Source organism: Anabrus simplex, chromosome 8 (genome assembly GCF_040414725.1).
Source record: "Anabrus simplex isolate iqAnaSimp1 chromosome 8, ASM4041472v1, whole genome shotgun sequence".
Lineage (NCBI taxonomy): Eukaryota > Metazoa > Arthropoda > Insecta > Orthoptera > Tettigoniidae > Anabrus > Anabrus simplex.
In genome coordinates, this window is record NC_090272.1 from 10,278,860 (window position 1) to 10,300,215 (window position 21,356).

Below are 21,356 nucleotides of genomic sequence, written 5' to 3' on the forward strand. Positions count from 1 at the left end.
GGAAGAAGTTTAGTATGAGAGTCAATGCATGCAAAATCGATAGGTAATGTGTACACGCTTTGAAACATGGCTATTCTTTGTACCTTAAGGCCATGCGTATAGGTTATGCTAAGATACCAGCATACCAGCACAATCTAGCGGAAGAAGTTTAGTACGAGAGTCGATGCTTGTAAAATCGATAGGTAATGTGTACACACTTTGAAACATGGCTATTCTTTTTACTTTAAGGTCATGCGTATTGGTTATGCTAAGATAGCAGCACGATCTAGCGGAAGGAGTTTAGTACGAGAGTCAATACATGCAAATTCGATAGTTGATGTGTACACGCTTTGAAACATGACTAATCATTGTACTTTAAGTTCATTGGTATAGGTTATGCTAAGATAGCAGCACAATCTAGCGGAATAAATTTAGTACGAGATTTGATGCATGCAAAATCAATAAGTAATGTGTACCCGCTTTGAAACATGGCTATTCTTTGTACTTTAAGTTCATGCGTACAGGCTATGCTAAGATAGCAGCACAACCTAGCGGAAGAAGTTTAGTACAATATTTGTTGCATGCAAAGTCGATAGGTAATGTGTACACGCTTTGAAACATGGCTATTCTTTGTACCTTAAGGTCACGCGTATAGGTTATGCTAAGATAGCAGCACGATCTAGCGGAAGGAGTTTAGTATGAGAGTCAATACATGCAAATTCGATAGTTGATGTGTACACGCTTTGAAACATGGCTATTCTTTGTACTTTTAAGTTCATGTGTATAAGTTATGCTAAGATACCAGCACAATCTAGCGGACGAAGTTCAGTACGAGATTCGATGCATGTAAAATCGATAGGTGATGTGTACACACCTTTTTACTTTAAGGTCATGCGTATAGGTTGTGTTAAGATAGCAGCACAATCTAGCGGAAGGAGTTTAGTACGATATTTGATGCATGCAAAATCAATAAGTAATGTGTACACGCTTTGAAACATGGCTATTCTTTCTACTTTTAAGTTCATGTGTATAAGTTATGCTAAAATAGCAGTACAATCTAGAGGAAGAAGTTTAGTACGATATTTGTTGCATGCAAAATCAATAAGTAATGTGTACACGCTTTGAGACATAGCTATTCTCTGTACTTTAAGTTCATGCGTATAAGTTATGCTAAGATAGCAGCACAATCTACCTGCAGAAGTTTAGTACGAGAGTCGATACATGCAAAGTCGATAGGTAATGTGTACACGCTTTAAAACATAGCAATTCATACTGCTGCTCTGTTCCCACGACTTTTAAGCATAGCTAATCCTAATGCTGCTCTTAGCGACGTCGAGCTAAGGATTGATTACGTGACCGTGACGTCACGACCACGTGCTCTTGTTTGGTAAACATAGCCACGTGCTTTTTTGACAGCTGTCTTCTTGACGAACCCTGACCTCACTTTGAAGGACAATGGAGCGTCGCTAACCTCACTGCTGCCATCTTTACGGCGGTAAACCTCAAGGCTGCCACCTTTTGCATGTTATAGCGGGGAATTTTAAAAATCCAACAACGGAACATTGCTAACCTCACTCTTGCCATCTTTACGGGAGTAAACCTCAAGGGCTGCCACCTTATGCATGTTGTAGCGTGGAATTTAAAATCCAACAACAGAACATTGCTAACCTCACTCTTGCCATCTTGAAAAGTTCAGTGTTCCAAACACTAGTTCGAAAAACGTAACTCATCGCACCTCGGGGATTTTATTAGGTATGACGTAACCCCTAGGTTCCATTCCTTGTTCTGAACATAAAACCATTTACCAATAAAGATTAATTTTCTACACTTAACAAAGTACAAGCGTTCTTGCTGATAGCGATCGATGAGGTTGTTGCACCTTTAGCCCTTTAGCCCATTAGCCCTTTAGCCCTTTAGCCCATTAGCCCTTCAGCCCATTAGCCCTTTAGCCAAGGAATGTGCGGTAAGGAGGAGGAAGAGTCCTTTCATCCTTTTTGCCCTTCTGATAAGATGTAACCCCTGGGTTCCATACCCTATCACGATTTTTTTCAGCCATGTTTATGCGATAACTTGTTCGACTGATTTTTACACACAAGACGAATGATGGAAGGTAAATAATTTGAAGATATACTTTGGCTATATCGTTTACCGAGCGAGTTAGCTGTGCAAATCATCAAAATTGTACTTTTGCTTTGAACACATCAAACAATGTTCTGATCATATGTTGAGGTTAACAACATCGATTACAGTGTTCGATTCTAGTCTTGTTATGTTTCATTCTGATCTTCTTAGAACAAGGGTACCCCCTAACATGTTCTAAACACATGTTGTATTGAGTACAGTGTTCGATTCTAGTCTTGATCACTTATTTCGTGTTCTGAACACATCGATCAATGTTCTGATCACATGTTGTATCGAGTACAGTGTACGATTCTAGTAATGATCACTTATTTTGTGTTCTGAACACATCAATCAATGTTCTGCTCACATGTTGAAGTTAACAACATCGATTACAGTGTTCTATTCTAGTCTTGTTATGTTTCAATCTGATCTTCTTAGAACAAGCGTATCCCCTGACATATTCTAAACACATGATGTATTGAGTACATTGTTCGATTCTAGCCTTGATCACTTATTTTGTTTTTCTGAACGCATCAATCAATGTTCTGATCACATGTCGTATCGAGTACAGCGTTTGATTCTACTCTTCTTATGTTTCGAAAGTCTAAACATGCACAATAATGTTATCGCTGCACACGCTTGCCTTCGCGATGCAGGTTTAAACTTGCACAACCCGTGCGTTCTAAAACAGCAGCTCAAGTTAAAGAAGCATTTAAACATATTGTTGAAGAATCGAAACGCTGCCCAAGGCTTCTTCAAACTGATCAAGGTCCGAGGTATTGGGCGGAAAATTTTTTGTCCGTTTTGCTCTACGGTGCACCGTTTTCGATATATTTAACATTTTGCATTTAAGCCCCAAATTTAATGAATCGAACTAGCATGACACGTTAGCCTCTAAGCTAAGAGTAGCAACTATCTTGCGCAAGCACCCTTAAAGCGTCTCGTAAGGAGTCGTGTATAGCCGCCATCTTGTGTCAGCCATCTTGCGCAAGCATCCTTAGGGCGTCTCTAGTCATCTTGTCCAAGGACCCTTAAGCCGTCCCATAAGATCAGCCGCTATCTTGCGCAAGCATCCCTAGGGTATCTCATAAGGAGCCATGTATAACTGCCATCTTGCGCAAGCATCCCAAGGGCGTCTCATAAGAACCTGTGTATAGCAGCCATCTTGCGTAAGCACCCTTAAGGAGTCATGTATAGCCGCCATCTTATGCAATTAGCGTCGAGAGAGGGCTGCTGTAGAATTTTTCTTTTTAAATTATCCGCCACCACATTTCAAAGGTATCTAGCTAAAGATGGCAGCACTGCGGATGACAGGTGACGAACTTACATCTACTGCGATAAAGAGGGCAGCACGGTGCTCAAAGATGGCGGATGATAACTGTCAAAAAAGCACGTAGCTATGTTTACCAAACAAGAGCATGTGGAATTTGCCGCCAGCACATTTCAAACTAAAGAGGGCAGCACTATGCTCTGTTGATTAAAGATGGCGGATGGTAGCTGACAAAAAAGCACGTGAGTTTGTTTCCAAACAAGAGCACGTGGAATTTTTCAATTTTCCGCCACCACATTTCAAAGGTATCTAGCTAAAGATGGCAGCACGGTTCTCTCTTGATTAAAGATGGCGGTTGATAGCTAACAGAACTTTTCAAATTGCCCGCTACTACATGCTTAAGGTAGTAGCCATAAAGAGGGCAGCACGGTGTTCTGTAGATTAAAGATGGCGGGTGATAGGTGATGAAATTGTCCGCATGATAGCAGCACGGTGCTCTGTTGATTAAAGATGGCGGATGACAGCTGCACATGGCTTTGTTTCCAAACAAGAGCACGTGGAATTTGCCGCCACCACATTTCAACTGAAGATGGCAGCACGGTGCTCTCTTGATTAAAGATGGCGGATGATAGCTAACAGAACTTTTCAAATTGCCCGCTACTACGTGCTTAAGGTAGTAGCCATAAAGAGGGCAGCACGGTGTTCTGTGGATTAAAGATGGCGGATGACAGGTGATGAAATTGCCCGCATGATAGTAGCACAGTGCTCTGTTGATTAAAGATGGCGGATGACAGCTGCACATGGCTTTGTTTCCAAACAAGAGCACGTGGAATTTACCGCTACCACATTTCAAACTAAAGAGGGCAGCACTGTGCTCAAAGATGGCAGATGACAGCTGTCAAAAAAGCACGTGAGTTTGTTTTCAAACAAGAGCACGTGGAATTTGCCGCCACCACATAGAGGGTAGCACTGTTCTCTCTGGATTAAAGATGGCTGCTTGTCGAAAAGCATTTTTCAAATTATCCGCCACCACATTTCAAAGGTAAGTAGCTAAAGAGGGCAGCACTGTGCTCTATAGATTAAAGATGGCGGATGACAGCTGCACGTGGCTGTCAAAAAGCACGTGGATTTGTTTATCTCGAGCTAGTGAGGTTAAGTTGGTAGCACTAAGGTTTAGGCCCGTCAAGACGGCAGCACTGCCGATGACAGGTGACGAAAGAGGGCAGCATGGTGCTCAAAGATGGCGGATGACAGCTGTCAAAGAAGCACGTGGCTGTCAAAAAGCACGTGGCTTTGTTTATCTCGCGCTAGTTAGGTTAAGTTGGTACTACTGAGGTTTAGGCCCGTCAAGATGGCAGTACTGAGGTTAGCGATGCGTTGTTGTCTGTCAAAAAGCACGTGGCTTTGTTTACAAATCTGTCAAAAAGCACGTGGCTGTCAAAAAACACGTGGCTTTGTTTACCTCATGCTAGTTAGGTTAAGTTGGCACTACTGAGGTTTAGGCCTGTCAAGATGGTAGTACTGAGGTTTGCGATGCGTTGTTGTCGATGACAGCTGTCAAAAAGCACGTGGCTTTGTTTACAAATCTGTCAAAAAGCACGTGGCTGTCAAAAAGCACGTGGCTTTGTTTACCTCGCGCTAGTGAGTTTAAGTTGGCACTACTGAGGTTTAGGCCCGTCAAGATGGCAGTACTGAGGTTAGCGATGCGTTATTGTCTGTCAAAAAGCACGTGGCTGTCAAAAAACACGTGGCTTTGTTTACGTCATGCTAGTTAGGTTAAGTTGGCACTAGTGAGGTTTAGGCCCGTCAAGATGGCAGCAGTGAGGTTAGCGTTGCGTTGTTGTCGATGACAGCTGTCAAAAAGCACGTGGCTTTGTTTACAAATCTGTCAAAAAGCACGTGGCTGTCAAAAAGCACGTGGCTTTGTTTACCTCGCGCTGGTTAGGTTAAGTTGGCACTACTGAGGTTTAGGCCCGTCAAGATGGCAGTACTGAGGTTAGCGATGCGTTGTTGTCTGTCAAAAAGCACGTGGCTGTCAAAAACACGTGGCTTTGTTTACCTCACGCTAGTTAGGTTAAGTTGGCACTAGTGAGGTTTAGGCCCGTCAAGATGGCAGCAGTGAGGTTAGCGTTGCGTTGTTGTCGATGACAGCTGTCAAAAAGCACGTGGCTTTGTTTACAAACTCAAATCTCGCGCCAAAATTCAAATTTCCCGCCAAAATTCAAATTTCCCGCGGGCGGCGGCGGCGGAGGAGGCGGCGGAGGAGGCGGCGGCGGAGGAGGAGGCGGGCGGAGGCGTGCGGCGGCGGAGGTGCCGCAGAACCATCCAATTATACTACTAAGGAGTAACATATGATTCTGCCTTGCAAGGAAGAGTAATAACAATGCCCACCTTAAGCGAATGACTAGTTGCTATTCGGAAAGGATCGGTTAATTATTCCAGTTGATTCGCGTGTAGCTAGAGACATTTTTAGGGTCCTTTTTCAGTTACACGAAATTTTAAAATCAGTATTGTGTAGTAGAAACAGTTCATCTTCACTCTAAGAAAAGTTGCAAGTAAAGAACCAGTGACCGGCACAAGCAACTAGCGTGCAGGCTTCCGGCGTATCTTTGTAACATCGCTGTCATCAGCTCAGTGTACTTAGATTTTGTTGTGTTAAAATATAGTCGTGTTGGGGAGTGGGTTAAAACACGTCTTAAATTAAAAATTCAAATCTCCTCAACCCTCAGTTTTAGAAACATTAATTTTTACTTAAAATGAATCAAAAATTATCCTCTAACAGATGATATAGAAGAGCTCACCCCCGACTATTTCGTTTCAAAATTTTCAGGTAAAAATTACTTTTGACGTTATAATATTATCGTAGGATACTTTAAATGACGTTCAGATAAAAAAAATAGTTAGGGGTGGAAACAATTCTTAATTTCAAAATTCAATATATCCTCAATCTTTTGTTGCAGAAAAGTGATTTTTGGCTTCAAATTCATCAAATATTATCCTCAAATCAGTGATATAGTTACGGCCGATAGTTTAGTTTTGAAGAATGGGGTAAGAATAAGTTTTGACGTTAAAAAATGTCGTAAGAGAAAAAGTTTGGTATAAAAAGAACCCTTAAATTAAAAATTCAATATCTCCTAAACTGTTGGTAACAGAAAAGTGACCTTTAGCTTAAAATTATTCTCTAACCTTAATATAGATCAAATGTCCTTTTTCACAGTTTTTGGGTAAATAAAGCTTTTAACGTTAAAAATGTATACATATAGGATAATACTTTGAATGACGTTTAGAGAAAAAACACGTTGCCACGAATTATTTCGTCAGCCGGTTGTCTCTTTGTGAGCGTAACTTTTACATAAGTGTTCTACTGTTTATCCGAACATTTGCAAAACAAATAGTTTAGGGGTGCTTAGAAACAATTTTATATTTAATTATATTATATTATCCTCTGCATGCTCTTATATGACTATCTCAAGGTGGATGCTTTTATGCTTTAGCAAATTCTGTTAACATGAGCAGTCACTAACGGGCAAGGACTAATGAGCATGGGTTAAAGGGTAAAGGGCTAAAAGTCGTAATGTCTAAAAGGGTAATGAGCATGAGCTATTTAGACCTTGATGATCCAGAGAGTGCATTTTCCCTCACCATCATTCATTCCCTCATTTTCGTCCGGAAGGAATCGTTGTTCTTTCCATACCAGTTCACCAATCCGTCCGCATCTATCAAGTACTTTCGTGTGAACAGCTATATACAACTACTGCTCAAAGGAAATAACACAAGCCAAATGCAACTCAAATCTCTCTAATGAATTTTTATCTGCAGTAATCTTAAGAAATGTATGAAAATGTTTGAAAATTTGCAATGAACGCTTATGAATTTTCACATAATATTAACAGCTGCATGTTGTAACTTACTTCCAATCCTTACACCTGTAATAAACATGGTAATTAACGTCAGACCCCTGTCCAAATGGTTGTTTCTTCGAAGATAGTGTTGTAAAATAGCCAAACTCATGGCACATCTGGTAATACCACATATCTGAAAGAGAAATTTAAAAATAAAAGTTTTCTACCTCATAAAAACTGTTACATTTCGGTGGGAACAATGGCAGCAGGGTACTTAGAATGAGGAAAACGGCTGAGTTAGGAATGCACTCGTTGAGTGAAAACAGTACACATATACCGGCATAAGAATTGGGGTTATGCGAGGCGAATGGATGAGAATAGGTTACCTAGAAGAATATTTATCCCAGATATGCAGGGTAAGAGAAGTACAGGTTAGTCACAGTTTTCAAAAGTATGGATCCAAATGAGGAAACAGAACTAGTTGAAAATAGTCGGTTGTAGTGGTGTTAATTAATTCACAGAGGATTGCAGACTGAACACTGAAAGGCACTAGAGTCTATAATGAAGAGTATGTATGTTACTCTAAATTAAGAAGCCGAGGGTTGCGATTCCAGACGTCTGTTAGAAACTAGTTCTTACCCTTTAAATCTGTATGCTTACATCCTATGTCTGTTCGTCCAATTTACAGTACATGTAATGTATGTACCACATTCACTAACTCCTCGGCTATTTTCTTATTTCTTCCCTTTTTCTTCCTCGTACTTTTGCCAATGTCTTGGGGTTGGGCATTTGAAGTGGGTTTTAACGAATTTTTACGGCCGGATGCCCTTCCACACACCAATGCTGTGGAATATTGCATGTTTCTGTGATGTTGGCTAGTGTAAAGTGTTGCACTAAGACGAACGGAAATGGCCAGTCCCCGAGCCAGAATATCTAAAATCCCCGACCAGCCAAGAATCGAACTAAGGGCAGAGGCGCGTGTTCAGCCAACTAGCCGGACATTCCCTCTGCACATCACAATACGTCGTGTTCAAACCCTGCAGAATTAGTCGCGTTGTCAAGGGCGAACACTTCCTGTCGCACGATGTCACAAGTAAAAGATCTCTGGCGAAACATTTAGCGTTTACCTTTTGCAACATTCATCACAAATCAGCCATAGATCCAGTTTGTGCTGCCATCTAATAGACGAACGTTGAAATTGAAGAGCAATTATTATTATTATTATTATTATTATTATTATTATTATTATTATTATTATTATTATTATTATTATTATTATTATTATTGTACCGGGCGGTACACCTCCACGCCGCTAATTTAAAATTTGCGCCTGTTGAAACTCTTCTGCTGGAGGAAGTCCGAACTTTGTATACGCTATTAATTCGCTACCTTCTCAAAAGATGTCACCACGTGGAAAATTTTGAGTTTTTGAACTGTGTCATTTTTGATGTGTTTTTGTTTTGCTTGAAGTAAGAAGTGTGAACTTTCTCTTCTAGAGGACACTACTGAAGATCAACAATAGTGCAACCTAGTGCGAAGTCAAAGAACTATTTTGTTGGAGAAATTTTTATTTCAAATGTTTGTTCTTTGCTAAATTTCTTTCTGTTATTGTTTAAGTTGGCTGTATACCCCTCTTTTTCCCCTTGTTTTAGATTTATCCAATCCCGAATTTCTTTGAGTTTTTTCTCGACCAATCCGATGTATCTTCCCCCTACTTGGATATGTTTCTGTACCCTAGCCAATAAAGAATGTGCGGGAGGGTGTTTTTATTCCCCTAACGCCTAGAAACTTCTGCGAGAGGATATAAACTGCTGATTTTAGGGTCTCCGGGCCACTTCTGTTCCATCTTTCAGTGTATTAAGTACATAGCAGGAGGCGGGAAGCGCCTCTTTCCTCGGCAGCGGTCAACAACAAGGTAATGGCCGATTAATAACTTCTTTCTTGGCTAGCTCAGCAGTTTAACTCTCGGGGCGGGTTCTAAGCTTTCCACCATGTAACCGTTTCCTAAATGTAACTACTCTTTTCATTTATTCTCTTTTAAAGCTACATACTGGGATAGAGAGTGCTAACCCTCTCGAGCTCCCACTCATATTGTTTTGAGGTGAACTTATTTTTCTCAACCTATTCTTCGATAACGTAAAACAAATTGTTCTCTTCTTAAGTCACCTCTTTAGTATGGGATTAGTCCTTGTATTAACGGCCTAGTGCCAAGTAGGTCTTAATCAAAGTGTATTAGGAGTGCAAGTTCGCCTCCTCTCAAATTGTTATTTTAGAGGTCATTTAATTAACCTGCTTTTCATTTAATAGACCTCAGTAGATTGGGTATTTTACCCCTGTGTTTATGTCCGTTGAGGACAACTTGAAGGTGGAGTTTGGTGTGGCCTGGGAGAGGCTTAAATGTGAGAGCGAGTGGCTCTTTTGAAAATTGAGTGTTGTACGCCTCGTGGAGGCTTTTCAGTGTAATTTGGAGCAAGGGCTCCTAGGCATGAATGGGGTTTTCTGCCCCTCTGTTGAAACTTGTGTTTGGGGTAAAACTGAGCTGATTACCCAAGCAGTGTAAAGTCAGGGCGCGCAGCCCAAATTATGTAAATATTGTAACTACCCTTTTGATTTGCTACTTTGTACCTGCCATGCTTGTTATTTCTTTGTTTTTGAAAAGAAAATATAACCTTGTTAAATTTTACATTAACTTTGATTCCGTAGTTTGAGACCCGTTCACGCCCGCACCTTCTTTCACGCATAACTACCACGGATATCTCCGTAACAAGTGGTAGCAGAGCGTGGTTGAATGGGTCTCAATTTAGCCCCTTTTGACGGCTAAACATTGTTTTGTTCCGAACTCTAACAATTTTCTCAGTTGCCGGAATTTTTTTTTTTGACTTTTTCAAAATTGTTCTGTCATCATGCCCGGCCCTCGCGATGTTCTCCATCTTAACTATTTGCGCAAGGAGGAGTTGATCTACGAATTGACTATTAGAAATGTGCAATCTGGAGGCACGGTTGCAGTAGATACAAACAAGCTTAGAGAGTCCCTAGATTTGCCCATTTCCATCCCCAATTTGGGAGAGAAAGAAATTGACGACTCTCTTTCCACGATCACGGAGAATATTACTGGGCTAGCTTCTGTAGTTAGTTTTTTTGATGAAAATGATCCTTCTCCTAATCAAATTAAGCGTGTGCAAGCTAGGCTATATCACTTTTCAAATAGAGTTAACGATCTGTTGTCTCTAAAGTTGAATGACGTTCAGAAGAAGGAAGCTAGTACGCTGCTTGAAAATATGTCTGAATTATCTAGCAAGGTCTCTCAATTGTTAACTGGGGAAGTTCCTCCCAAATCTGATCAACCCACCATAGTGAATGTAGGTAGCGAGGAAGAACCTCCTAAGGGAGAAGTAAATAGGAAAACCATCGCTGCTCAAACTATCTCTGCCCCATTGGACAACGAGTCTGAACGCCGTGCATCGTTGAGTAACATCCGTTCTGAATTAACTTCCTTGCCATTGAAACCTTTACCTACTATGTCACCCGGGTTTAGCAGCTTGCCTCATCCATTGGCAATGTTGCTCAGAGGAATCTCTAAGTTTTCTGTTAATACCACCAGTGATGTAATTTCATTTTTAAGATTTCTAGTTGAATTTCAGGATCATGCACTTGTGTTTTCTCTTTCTCCATGTCAAATTTTGCAAATTATCTATCCGTATGCTATTGGTATTCTCTCAGATAAAATCGTAAGAGCCATTGCCGAGCAATCATCTATTGAGGATTTCCATGCCCACTTGCTAGCTAACTTCATCCCGGCTAGGGCCAGGTCCTCCCTTATTCAGAAGTACTATTATCGTGTACAGCGCTTGGATGAGAACTTGGCTGATTTCATACAGGACATGAAGTTTTATACTAGGGTGTTTGCTCTGCACTTCCCTGAGGATCAAATTGTACAAGCTATTGTGGAAGGTATTTCACCATCTTATAGGTCATACTTGTGTTTCGCGGCGTGCCCGCAAACTTTCTCTGAACTTGAAGCGTTGGCTGTCTCAGCGGAAGGAGTTAGGTACGCCGATTCTTTGCGTGTGGCAAAAGAACCCCCTCCTTCGTTTAGTAATACTCGGCCTCCACCTCTCCGACCAGTCACACCCCGTAAATGTTATGCTTGCGGGTCGCCTGACCATCTTCGCAATAAATGTCCATTGGTCAAAACTAGTAGGGCAAATAATGGAGCTGGTTCAGCACAAGGCTGCTTTAAATGTGGGGCTTTCTCACATATTGCCAAGAATTGTCCCAATTCGAATAGCACCCCCTCCTGCTCAACTTCTGGTGCAAATTCCAGCTATGCCAATAATAATAAGGGACTAGTGGCTTCGGCTGAGTCGACTAATCCATCTTCCCGAGACTCAGCCCCTGGTAAACAGGTTGTAAATTCAGGGAACGAGCAATTTTCAAATTTATCTTTTGAAGGTCCCAAAGAGTGTCTTAGGATTGCGGCGGATACCCCCGCACCGGTCCCCTTTCTCAAAATTGAGTTAAATAACGAGCCTATAACAGCTCTCTTAGATTCAGGTAGTGTTTGTTCTATTATTTCGGCTGATTGGTATTCAAAATTGAAATCTGTTTGTAAGCTTCCTAACTATTGTTTGTCGGCGATCCAATACGTTTCGGCTAATTCCTCTCCATTAGAAATTCTCGGTTCCTTATATGTCAAAATTCGTATTTTTAAATTCACATGGAAAGTTAAATTGTTTGTGGCCAAGCACTTGTCTTGCCCCATTATATTGGGAGCGGACTTTATTTCTCACACTGGTCTTGTGCTCGATCTTCAGAGTAGGTCTTGCACTTTCAAATTTGCCTCTAATTGTAACATCCCTTTACTAAAGTGTAATTCTGCATTATGTTCTTCTATTTCGCCTACCCAGGATGAGATGTTGTTAGACCTTAGACATCTACCTGAGGAGCAGGCTGATAGTATTCGCAAATTGTGTCAGTCGTTTCCCGAGGTGTTCTCTGATACTCTTGGTGTTACTGACCTTATTGAATACAAAATTGAGGTCACTGATTCGATTCCTGTCCGTTTTCCACCGTATAGGCTATCTCCACCTAAAATGAAGGCTCTGAAAGAAATTATCGATCAGATGTTGAAGGATGGTATTATTAGGCCCTCTAAGTCAGCGTATTCCTCGCCTATTTTTCTAGTCCCGAAACCCCAAGGGGGCTTCAGGCCTGTCATTGATTACAGGGCTCTCAATCGGAAGGTGGTGTTACAATCTGTGCCCCTTCCCGACCTTCATTCTTGTTTTTCATGGTTTCGTAAGGCCAAGTTCTTTACTATCTTGGACTTGAATCAGGCCTATAATCAAATTCCCCTTGCCGAAGAGTCTAAACATCTTACAGCGTTTGCCACGGACTGGAATTTATATGAATACAACCGCGTGCCTTTCGGGCTCCCCACGGGAGCAGCTGTACTCACTAGGCTGCTAGATAGGGTCTTCTCCGACATCAAATTTGAGTACTTATATCACTACTTGGATGATGTCGTCGTATTTTCAGAGACTTTTGAAGAGCATCTAGGTCATCTGCGAGAAGTTCTCGATCGCCTTCGTAAAGCTGGGTTAACTGTTAAGTTGTCCAAGGTTGCCTTTGCTAAGCCCTCTATGTCTTTCCTAGGGCATATTGTGTCACCTGATGGTGTAGCCGTCGATCATTCTAGAACACAGGCCATCCGTGATTTTAAACCTCCCAAGGACATCAAAGGCATCGCCAGGTTTATTGGTATGGTGAATTTCTTCAGGAAGTTTATTCCTAACTTCGCTAATAGAGCGGCGCCCTTAAACCTTCTTCGTAGGAAAGGCATCAAATTCGAGTGGGGACCTTCTCAACAAGCCGCTTTCGAAGACCTTAAATTAGCTCTTTGTAATGCCCCTGTACTTGCTATGCCTGATTTCTCGAAGAAATTCATCGTCCAAACCGACGCGTCGTCGTCAGCAGTAGCGGCAGTCCTTCTTCAAGAGACTGAACTAGGGAGGCGACCCATCGCCTATGCATCTAGGACCTTGTCGGCTCAAGAAGCCAAGTATTCCATATATGAGCTCGAAGGTTTGGCAGTCTTATTCGCCTTAGAGAAGTTCCGTCTCTATCTGGAACATGTTAAATTCGACCTGGAGACAGATAATCAAGCCTTAAGCTGGGTCTTAGGTAGGCCGCGTCGTACTGGTCGTATAGCCCGTTGGGCCATCCGTATTTCTGCCTTCCAGTTTGATGTTAGACATATCAGAGGTACCGAAAATATTGTCGCTGATGGACTCAGCCGTATGTTTTCAAACGACGTCGAGACCCAAGAACCGGTCGACAGTTCATCACCTCCCGAGTCCATACTATCTGATGTTAATGCCATCTTAACGGATGCCCCCATGCTCTTTAGGGATATCGAGAAATACCAACATGAAGATCCGACGCTGGCTCCGATAATGGAAACCCTTTCTTCTGGGGAACATGTCGTCCCTTATGTTCTGAGGAATGGTGTTTTATGTTGCCCTTCGAGGCATGACAAGATGATGAAGGTTGTCGTTCCAGCTGTCCTTGTGCCTATGATCTTCAAATACTATCATGAGACCCCATTGGGGGGGGATCTGGGAATATTTAAAACTCGTGAAAAGATTCGTGAAATGTTCATCTGGAAAGGTATGGACGGTGAAATCCGTGAACTTGTAAAAGCTTGTAAATCTTGTTTGCTCAGTAAACCCACCATGTCCACCAAGGTAGGCCTTTTGTCTTCGCATCAAGCATCGCGCCCCATGGAACGCCTGTATATTGATTATGTAGGACCCTTCCCCCAATAGAAGGGAAATGCCAACAAATTCATCTTTGTATGTGTAGATGGTTTTACAAGATTTTCCTGGTTATTTCCGACTAAGCTGGCTACCGCTCAGTCCACCATTACTTGCCTAAATTCTATCTTTGCTTCTTTTGGTCCGTGCCAATATATTGTGTCCGATAATGCTAAGGCGTTTACATCAAATCTTTTTCGTAAATTCTGTTTTGACTTATCCATCTCTCATGTAACTACTTCTGCTTATTACCCTCAACCATCTCTGGCTGAACGGGTTAATCGTAATCTCAGGTCCGCACTTATTGCCTATCATCATGATGATCATTCCAGGTGGGACACGTCCCTGCATTGGTTAGCTTTTGCTTTGAATTCGGCGGTTCATGAATCACATAAATTTACTCCAGCTTCTTTGATGTTCAAGTTTGTTCCCAACTCGCCGCTCTCTAACCTCTGGTCTCTGAGTGACATTCTACCCGAGACAATAGATCCGGATAACATTAAAGATCTTTGGAAGAAGGCTAAAACCAATCTTAAGGTATCTCATGAAAAGGTTAGGGAAAGGTATGATCGTGGACGGAGACCCACCACTTTGAAGGTAGGTGACCAGGTGATGGTCAAGAACTTTGTTCCCGCGGGCAAGCTTGCCCCCAGATTCCATGGGCCATGCATTATTCTGGATTTCCTTACGCCGGTTACCTTATTGTTAAGTAATCCAGCCACCGAGAGGATATTTAGAGTTCACCTGTCCCAGGTGAAACCGGTGTAATTTCTGTGTTAACTTGCTTCATATTATTTTGAAAGGAATATGAAGGTTATATTTTTTTTTTTTTGAGTTTCACTTTTAAGGCATTCTGCCCCTTCTATAATGTTTTGTTTTATATGTAAGCATTTGTGTGAAACCTCCCCCGATTTGTTAAACTGCCATCCTGTCCTTGCCTCGGCCATTACCACGCTCCCGTCTCCTGCTCCAATATACACTGTGGCTTGATTGCATTAAATGCCATGGACAACTGCACGCCGCTGACCCCTCAGCCTCTTCACCAAGCCTGTGCCCTCAAAAAGATGATGGTCCAACACAATTCTGCCGCCTAGCTTTAATGTTTCAGTGCCCCCGCAGCCGCGCGGCGCTGTGCCGCGACTGGGTTCGAGGACGGGCCCCCTCGGCCCCAGCGAGGACGACATGTGCACGGCGAGCCGGAGCTCTCCTCCCGGCCAAGGCTGATGTGCGGCGCACGACCTGCTACTTGCCCGCAGCCTGTATTCCTTCACCGCGGGCGCGGCGTGTTTCAACACCACTGCTCCCCTCATAGTGCGGGTGAGCGGTATCTCAGGGTACTTGAGGGGTCCGAGCGGCCTCCTTTGGACGCAGGCTGCAACGGCCGGTCTGGCCATCCTACTTCATCAACATCAACTACATGAACAGTTACTATAAGCATTGACTACACTTGGGAATTCAACAGCAATATTTGGTGGACATTGCAAAAATTTTCATCACTTTTAAGTATTAAAAGTTTATCTTCAGAACTCAACTTCTACAAACATAAAGACTGTACTTCACCTGCAACAACAAAATTTTGAAACTAAATCAAACCAAATTAAGAAAGTCTTATAAATTTTTTTTTTGGCAATTAATCTCCATATCTACATCAAACTTGGACCTTGTTTTCAAACAATTTTATGTGTCACCCCTGGAGGAACTTTTGGGGGGGGAGGTCTGTACCGGGCGGTACACCTCCACGCCGCTAATTTAAAATTTGCGCCTGTTGAAACTCCTCTGCTGGAGGAAGTCCGAACTTTATATACGCTATTAATTCGCTACCTTCTCAAAAGATGTCACCACGTGGAAAATTTTGAGTTTTTGAACTGTGTCATTTTTGATGTGTTTTTGTTTTGCTTGAAGTAAGAAGTGTGAACTTTCTCTTCTAGAGGACACTACTGAAGATCAACAATAGTGCAACCTAGTGCGAAGTCAAAGAACTATTTTGTTGGAGAAATTTTTATTTCAAATGTTTGTTCTTTGCTAAATTTCTTTCTGTTATTGTTTAAGTTGGCTGTATACCCCTCTTTTTCCCCTTGTTTTAGATTTATCCAATCCCGAATTTCTTTGAGTTTTTTCTAGACCAATCCGATGTATCTTCCCCCTACTTGGATATGTTTCTGTACCCTAGCCAATAAAGAATGTGCGGGAGGGTGTTTTTACTCCCCTAACGCCTAGAAACTTCTGCGAAAGGATATAAACTGCTGATTTTAGGGTCTCCGGGCCACTTCTGTTCCATCTTTCAGTGTATTAAGTACATAGCAGGAGGCGGGAAGCGCCTCTTTCCTCGGCAGCGGTCAACAACAAGGTAATGGCCGATTAATAACTTCTTTCTTTGCTAGCTCAGCAGTTTAACTCTCGGGGCGGGTTCTAAGCTTTCCACCATGTAACCGTTTAATAATGTAACTACTCTTTTCATTTATTCTCTTTTAAAGCTACATACTGGGATAGAGAGTGCTAACCCTCTCGAGCTCCCACTCATATTGTTTTGAGGTGAACTTATTTTTCTCAACCTATTCTTCGATAACGTAAAACAAATTGTTCTCTTCTTAAGTCACCTCTTTAGTATGGGATTAGCCCTTGTATTAACGGCCTAGTGCCAAGTAGGTCTTAATCAAAGTGTATTAGGAGTGCAAGTTCGCCTCCTCTCAAATTGTTATTTTAGAGGTCATTTAATTAACCTGCTTTTCATTTAATAGACCTCAGTAGATTGGGTATTTTACCCCTGTGTTTATGTCCGTTGAGGACAACTTGAAGGTGGAGTTTGGTGTGGCCTGGGAGAGGCTTAAATTTGAGAGCGAGTGGCTCTTTTGAAAATTGAGTGTTGTACGCCTCGTGGAGGCTTTTCAGTGTAATTTGGAGCAAGGGCTCCTAGGCATGAATGGGGTTTTCTGCCCCTCTGTTGAAACTTGTGTTTGGGGTAAAACTGAGCTGATTACCCAAGCAGTGTAAAGTCAGGGCGCGCAGCCCAAATTCTGTAAATATTGTAACTACCCTTTTGATTTGCTACTTTGTACCTGCCATGCTTGTTATTTCTTTGTTTTTGAAAAGAAAATATAACCTTGTTAAATTTTACATTAACTTTGATTCCGTAGTTTGAGACCCGTTCACGCCCGCACCTTCTTTCACGCATAACTACCACGGATATCTCCGTAACAATTATTATTATTATTATTATTATTATTATTATTATTGATAGTTAGTGCCATTAAGGACCCTGAGATCTCAAATGTTTTCTACTTGCGGACCCATAAGCTTTTCATCCTTTCGGAGTGTGCTTTCTGCCATGCATCAGAATGGACATGCTTCAGTCGAGTTGGGACTTCTCCTTAATGAGCATGCCTATGTTTCTGTTTGAGTGGTGCTGGGAGTTGAATATCTGTTTCTGTGATTCTATAATTTAAAATATCCTTATCAATCTCCACCAACCAAGGAAGAATAGTTTTGAGACTTCTGCAGTAGGACAACAAACTTTTACAGATTCTTTCAGGTGGCAACTGAAGAAGTGAGCATAAAAAGTCATCTATCCTTTCCGGATTACGCTCAGTGTGTGTGAATATTTCCAAGTCGGGATATTGACAGTGGTTGACAAACATTGCATCAAGCTGTCTTGCGTGACCGGAACTCTGTCAGACTCGTGCAGAATACTCAGCAGCTGAGAAACACAAAGCAAGAGCACATGTGTAGACAGGTCTTGGTTGTACTCCGCAAGTTTCCGCGTGCTGATGTCCGAGCATAAACTAAGTTTCGTGTATTCAAAGTGGGCTTCAGTCTAGTCTAACTGCCAGGAATTTCGGAGTGCAACAATATGATAGCCTCTCCAGGCTATACACAGCTTCCTCCATGCTTCTCTGATTCTCATGTGGAATGATTTTCCCGCGAGAGGCTTATATCATAATAGATCGTTCAATCTTCGATCGATGCTGACGCTCCTTTTTGAAGTGCGGTGCTGATCGGCGGTGGGAGGGCATCCTCCCCTGCGAACCACGTGACCTTGCCGCGGTGGGGAGGCTTGCGTGTCCCAATGAAGCAGATAGCCGAGCCGCAGGTGCAACCATATCGGATGGGTATCTGTCGAGAGACCAGACTAACGAATGGTTCATCGAAAGGGGGGTAGCGGCCTTTCGGTAGTTGCAAGGGCGGCAGTCTAGATGATTGACTGATATGGCCTTGTAATAATATTCAACATGGCTTAGCTGTGTTGATACCGCTACACGGCTGAAGACAACGGCAAACTACAATCGTAACTACCTCCCGAGGACATGCAGCTCTCTCTGTATGAATGACGTACTGATGATGGCTTCCTCCCGGGTAAAATATTCCGGAGGTAAGCTAGTCCCCCATTCGGATCTCCGGGTGGGGACTACACGAGAGGGGGCAATCATCAGGAAGATGGATACTGACATTCTGCGAGTCGGAGCGTGGAATGTTAGAAGTTTGAATCGTCGTGGTAGGTTAGAGAATCTGAAAAGGGAGATAGATAGGCTAAAGTTACATGTAGTTGGTATAAGTGAAGTACGTTGGTGGGAAGAACAGGATTTTTGGTCAGGCGACTACCGAATTATCAACACAAAATCAAACAAGGGAAATGCAGGAGTTGGTTTAATAATGAATAAGAAAATAGGGCAGCGGGTGAGCTACTACGACCAGCATAGTGAAAGAATTTTTGTCGTCAAGATAGACACCAAAGCAATGCCCACCACAATAGTGCAGGTCTATATGCCAACTAGTTCAGCGGATGATGAAGAAATCGAAAGAATATATGAGGAGATAGAAGATTTAATACAATATGTAAAAGGTGACGAGAATCTAATTGTGATGGGAGACTGGCATGCAGTGGTAGGCCAAGGAACAGAAGGTAGTACAGTAGGAGAATTCGGATTGGTACAAAGGAACGAAAGAGGAAGTCGGCTGGTTGAATTCTGCACTGATCATAATTTAGTCCTTGCCAATACTTGGTTCAAACACCACAAACGACGCCTATATACGTGGACGAGACCTGGAGACACTGGAAGGTATCAAATAGATTTCATTATGATTAGGCAGACATTCAGAAACCAGGTGTTGGATTGCAAAACTTTCCCAGGATAAGACGTGGACTTTGACCACAACTTGTTGGTCATGAAATGCCACCTGAAGTTGAAGAAATTGAAGAAAGGAAAGAATGCAAAAAGATGGGATCTAGACAAGTTGAAAGAAAAGAGTGTGAGGGATTGTTTCAAGGAACATGTTGCACAAGGACTAAATGAAAAGGCTGGCGGAAACACTATAGAGGAAGAGTGGAGAGTTATGAAAAATGAAGTCAGTAGGGCTGCTGAAGAAATGTTAGGAAAGAAGGAAAGATCAACTAAGAATCAGTGGATAACTCAGGAGATACTAGACCTGATTGATGAACGAAAAAAATACAAGAATGCTAGAAATCAAGAGGGCAGAAAAGAATACAGGCGATTAAAGAATCAAGTGGATTGAAAGTGCAAGGTAGCTAAGGGAGAATGGCTGAAGGAGAAGTGCAAGGATGTCGAAGGTTGTATGGTCCTGGGAAGGGTAGATGCTGCATACAGGAAAATCAAGGAAACCTTTGGAGAAAGGAAATCTACGTGTATGAATATTAAAAGCTCAGATGGAAAGCCACTTCTAGGGAAAGAAGACAAAGCAGAAAGATGGCAGGAGCATATCCAACAGTTGTATCAAGGTAAAGATGTAAATAATTTGGTTCTGGAACATGAAGAGGCTGTTGATGCTGATGAAATGGGAGACCCAATTTTGAGGTCAGAGTTTGACAGAGCTGTGAGTGACCTCAATAGGAACAAGGCACCTGGAATTGATGATATTCCCTCTGAATTACTGACTGCCTTAGGAGAAAGCAGCATGACAAGGCTATTCCATTTAGTGTGTAAGATGTATGAGACAGGAGAAGTCCCATCCGATTTTCGGCAGAATGTTGTTATACCTATTCCCAAGAAAGCCGGTGCTGACAGGTGTGAAAACTACCACACCATTAGTTTAGTATCTCATGCCTGCAAAATTTTAACACGTATTATTTACAGAAGAATGGAGAAACAAGTTGAAGCTGAGTTGGGAAAAGATCAATTTGGCTTCAGAAGAAATGTAGGAACACGTGAAGCAATCCTGACTTTACGTCTGATCTTAGAGGATCGAATCAAGAAGTACAAGCCCACGTACTTGCCATTCGTAGATCTAGAAAAGGCATTCGATAACGTTGATTGGACCAAGCTATTTATGATTCCGAATATGATAGGGATCAGATACCGAGAACGAAGAATTATCTACAATCTGTATAAAAATCAGTCTGCAGTGATAAGAATCGAGGGATTTTAAAAAGAAGCAGCAATCCAGAAAGGAGTGAGGCAAGGCTGCAGTTTGTCCCCTCTCCTTTTCAATGTTTACATAGAACAGGCAATAAAGGAAATCAAAGAGAAATTTGGAAACGGAATCACAGTCCAAGGAGAGGAAATTAAAACCTTGAGATTTGCCGATGATATTGTTATTTTATCTGAGACTGCAGAAGATCTCGAGAAGCTGCTGAATGGTATGGATGAAGTCTTGGGTAAGGAGTACAAGATGAAAATAAATAAGTCAAAAACAAAAGTAATGGAGTGCAGTCGAACGAAGGCAGGTAATGTAGGAAATATTAGATTAGGAAATGAAGTCTTAAAGGAAGTAGATGAATATTGTTACTTGGGTAGTATAATAATTAACGATGGCAGAAGTAAGGAGGACATAAAATGCAGACTAGCACAAGCAAGGAAGAGCTTTCTTAAGAAAAGAAATGTTCTCACTTCAAACATTGATATACGAATTAGAAAGATGTTTTTGAAGACTTTCGTGTGGAGCGTGGCATTGTATGGAAGTGAAGCATGGATGATAACTAGCTCAGAAAGAAAGAGAATAGAAGCTTTGGAAATGTGGTGTTACAGAAGAATGCTGAAGGTGAGATGAATAGATCGAATCACGAATGGAGAGATACTGAATCGAATTGGTGAGAGGAGATCGATTTGGCTAAATTTGACGAGAAGAAGAGATAGAATGATAGGACACATTTTAAGACATTCAGGACTTGTTCAGTTGGTTTTTGAAGGAAGTGTAGGTGGTAAGAACGGTAGGGGAAGACCAAGCTATGAATATGACAAGCAGATTAGAGCAGATGTAGGATGCAATAGTTACGTAGAAATGAAAAGGTTAGCACAGGATAGGGTGGCATGGAGGGCTGCATCAAACCAGTCTATGGACTGATGACTCAAAGAACAACAACGAGGGAGGTCATACATC

At 42.0% G+C, this 21,356-nt stretch overlaps 1 protein-coding gene across 2 annotated transcripts in view; it reads right to left on the reverse strand.

Annotated features, from left to right (window-relative positions):
- The window catches only part of LOC136879183 (putative serine protease F56F10.1), an 83,431-nt gene that overhangs the window by 8,594 nt on the left and 53,481 nt on the right, over positions 1-21,356 (reverse strand). For both annotated transcript variants that reach the window (XM_068228981.1, XM_068228980.1), the window contains exon 7: positions 7,282-7,405. In XM_068228981.1, the coding sequence (XP_068085082.1) occupies positions 7,282-7,405 (124 nt within the window). The remainder of the gene's footprint in view (positions 1-7,281; positions 7,406-21,356) is intronic.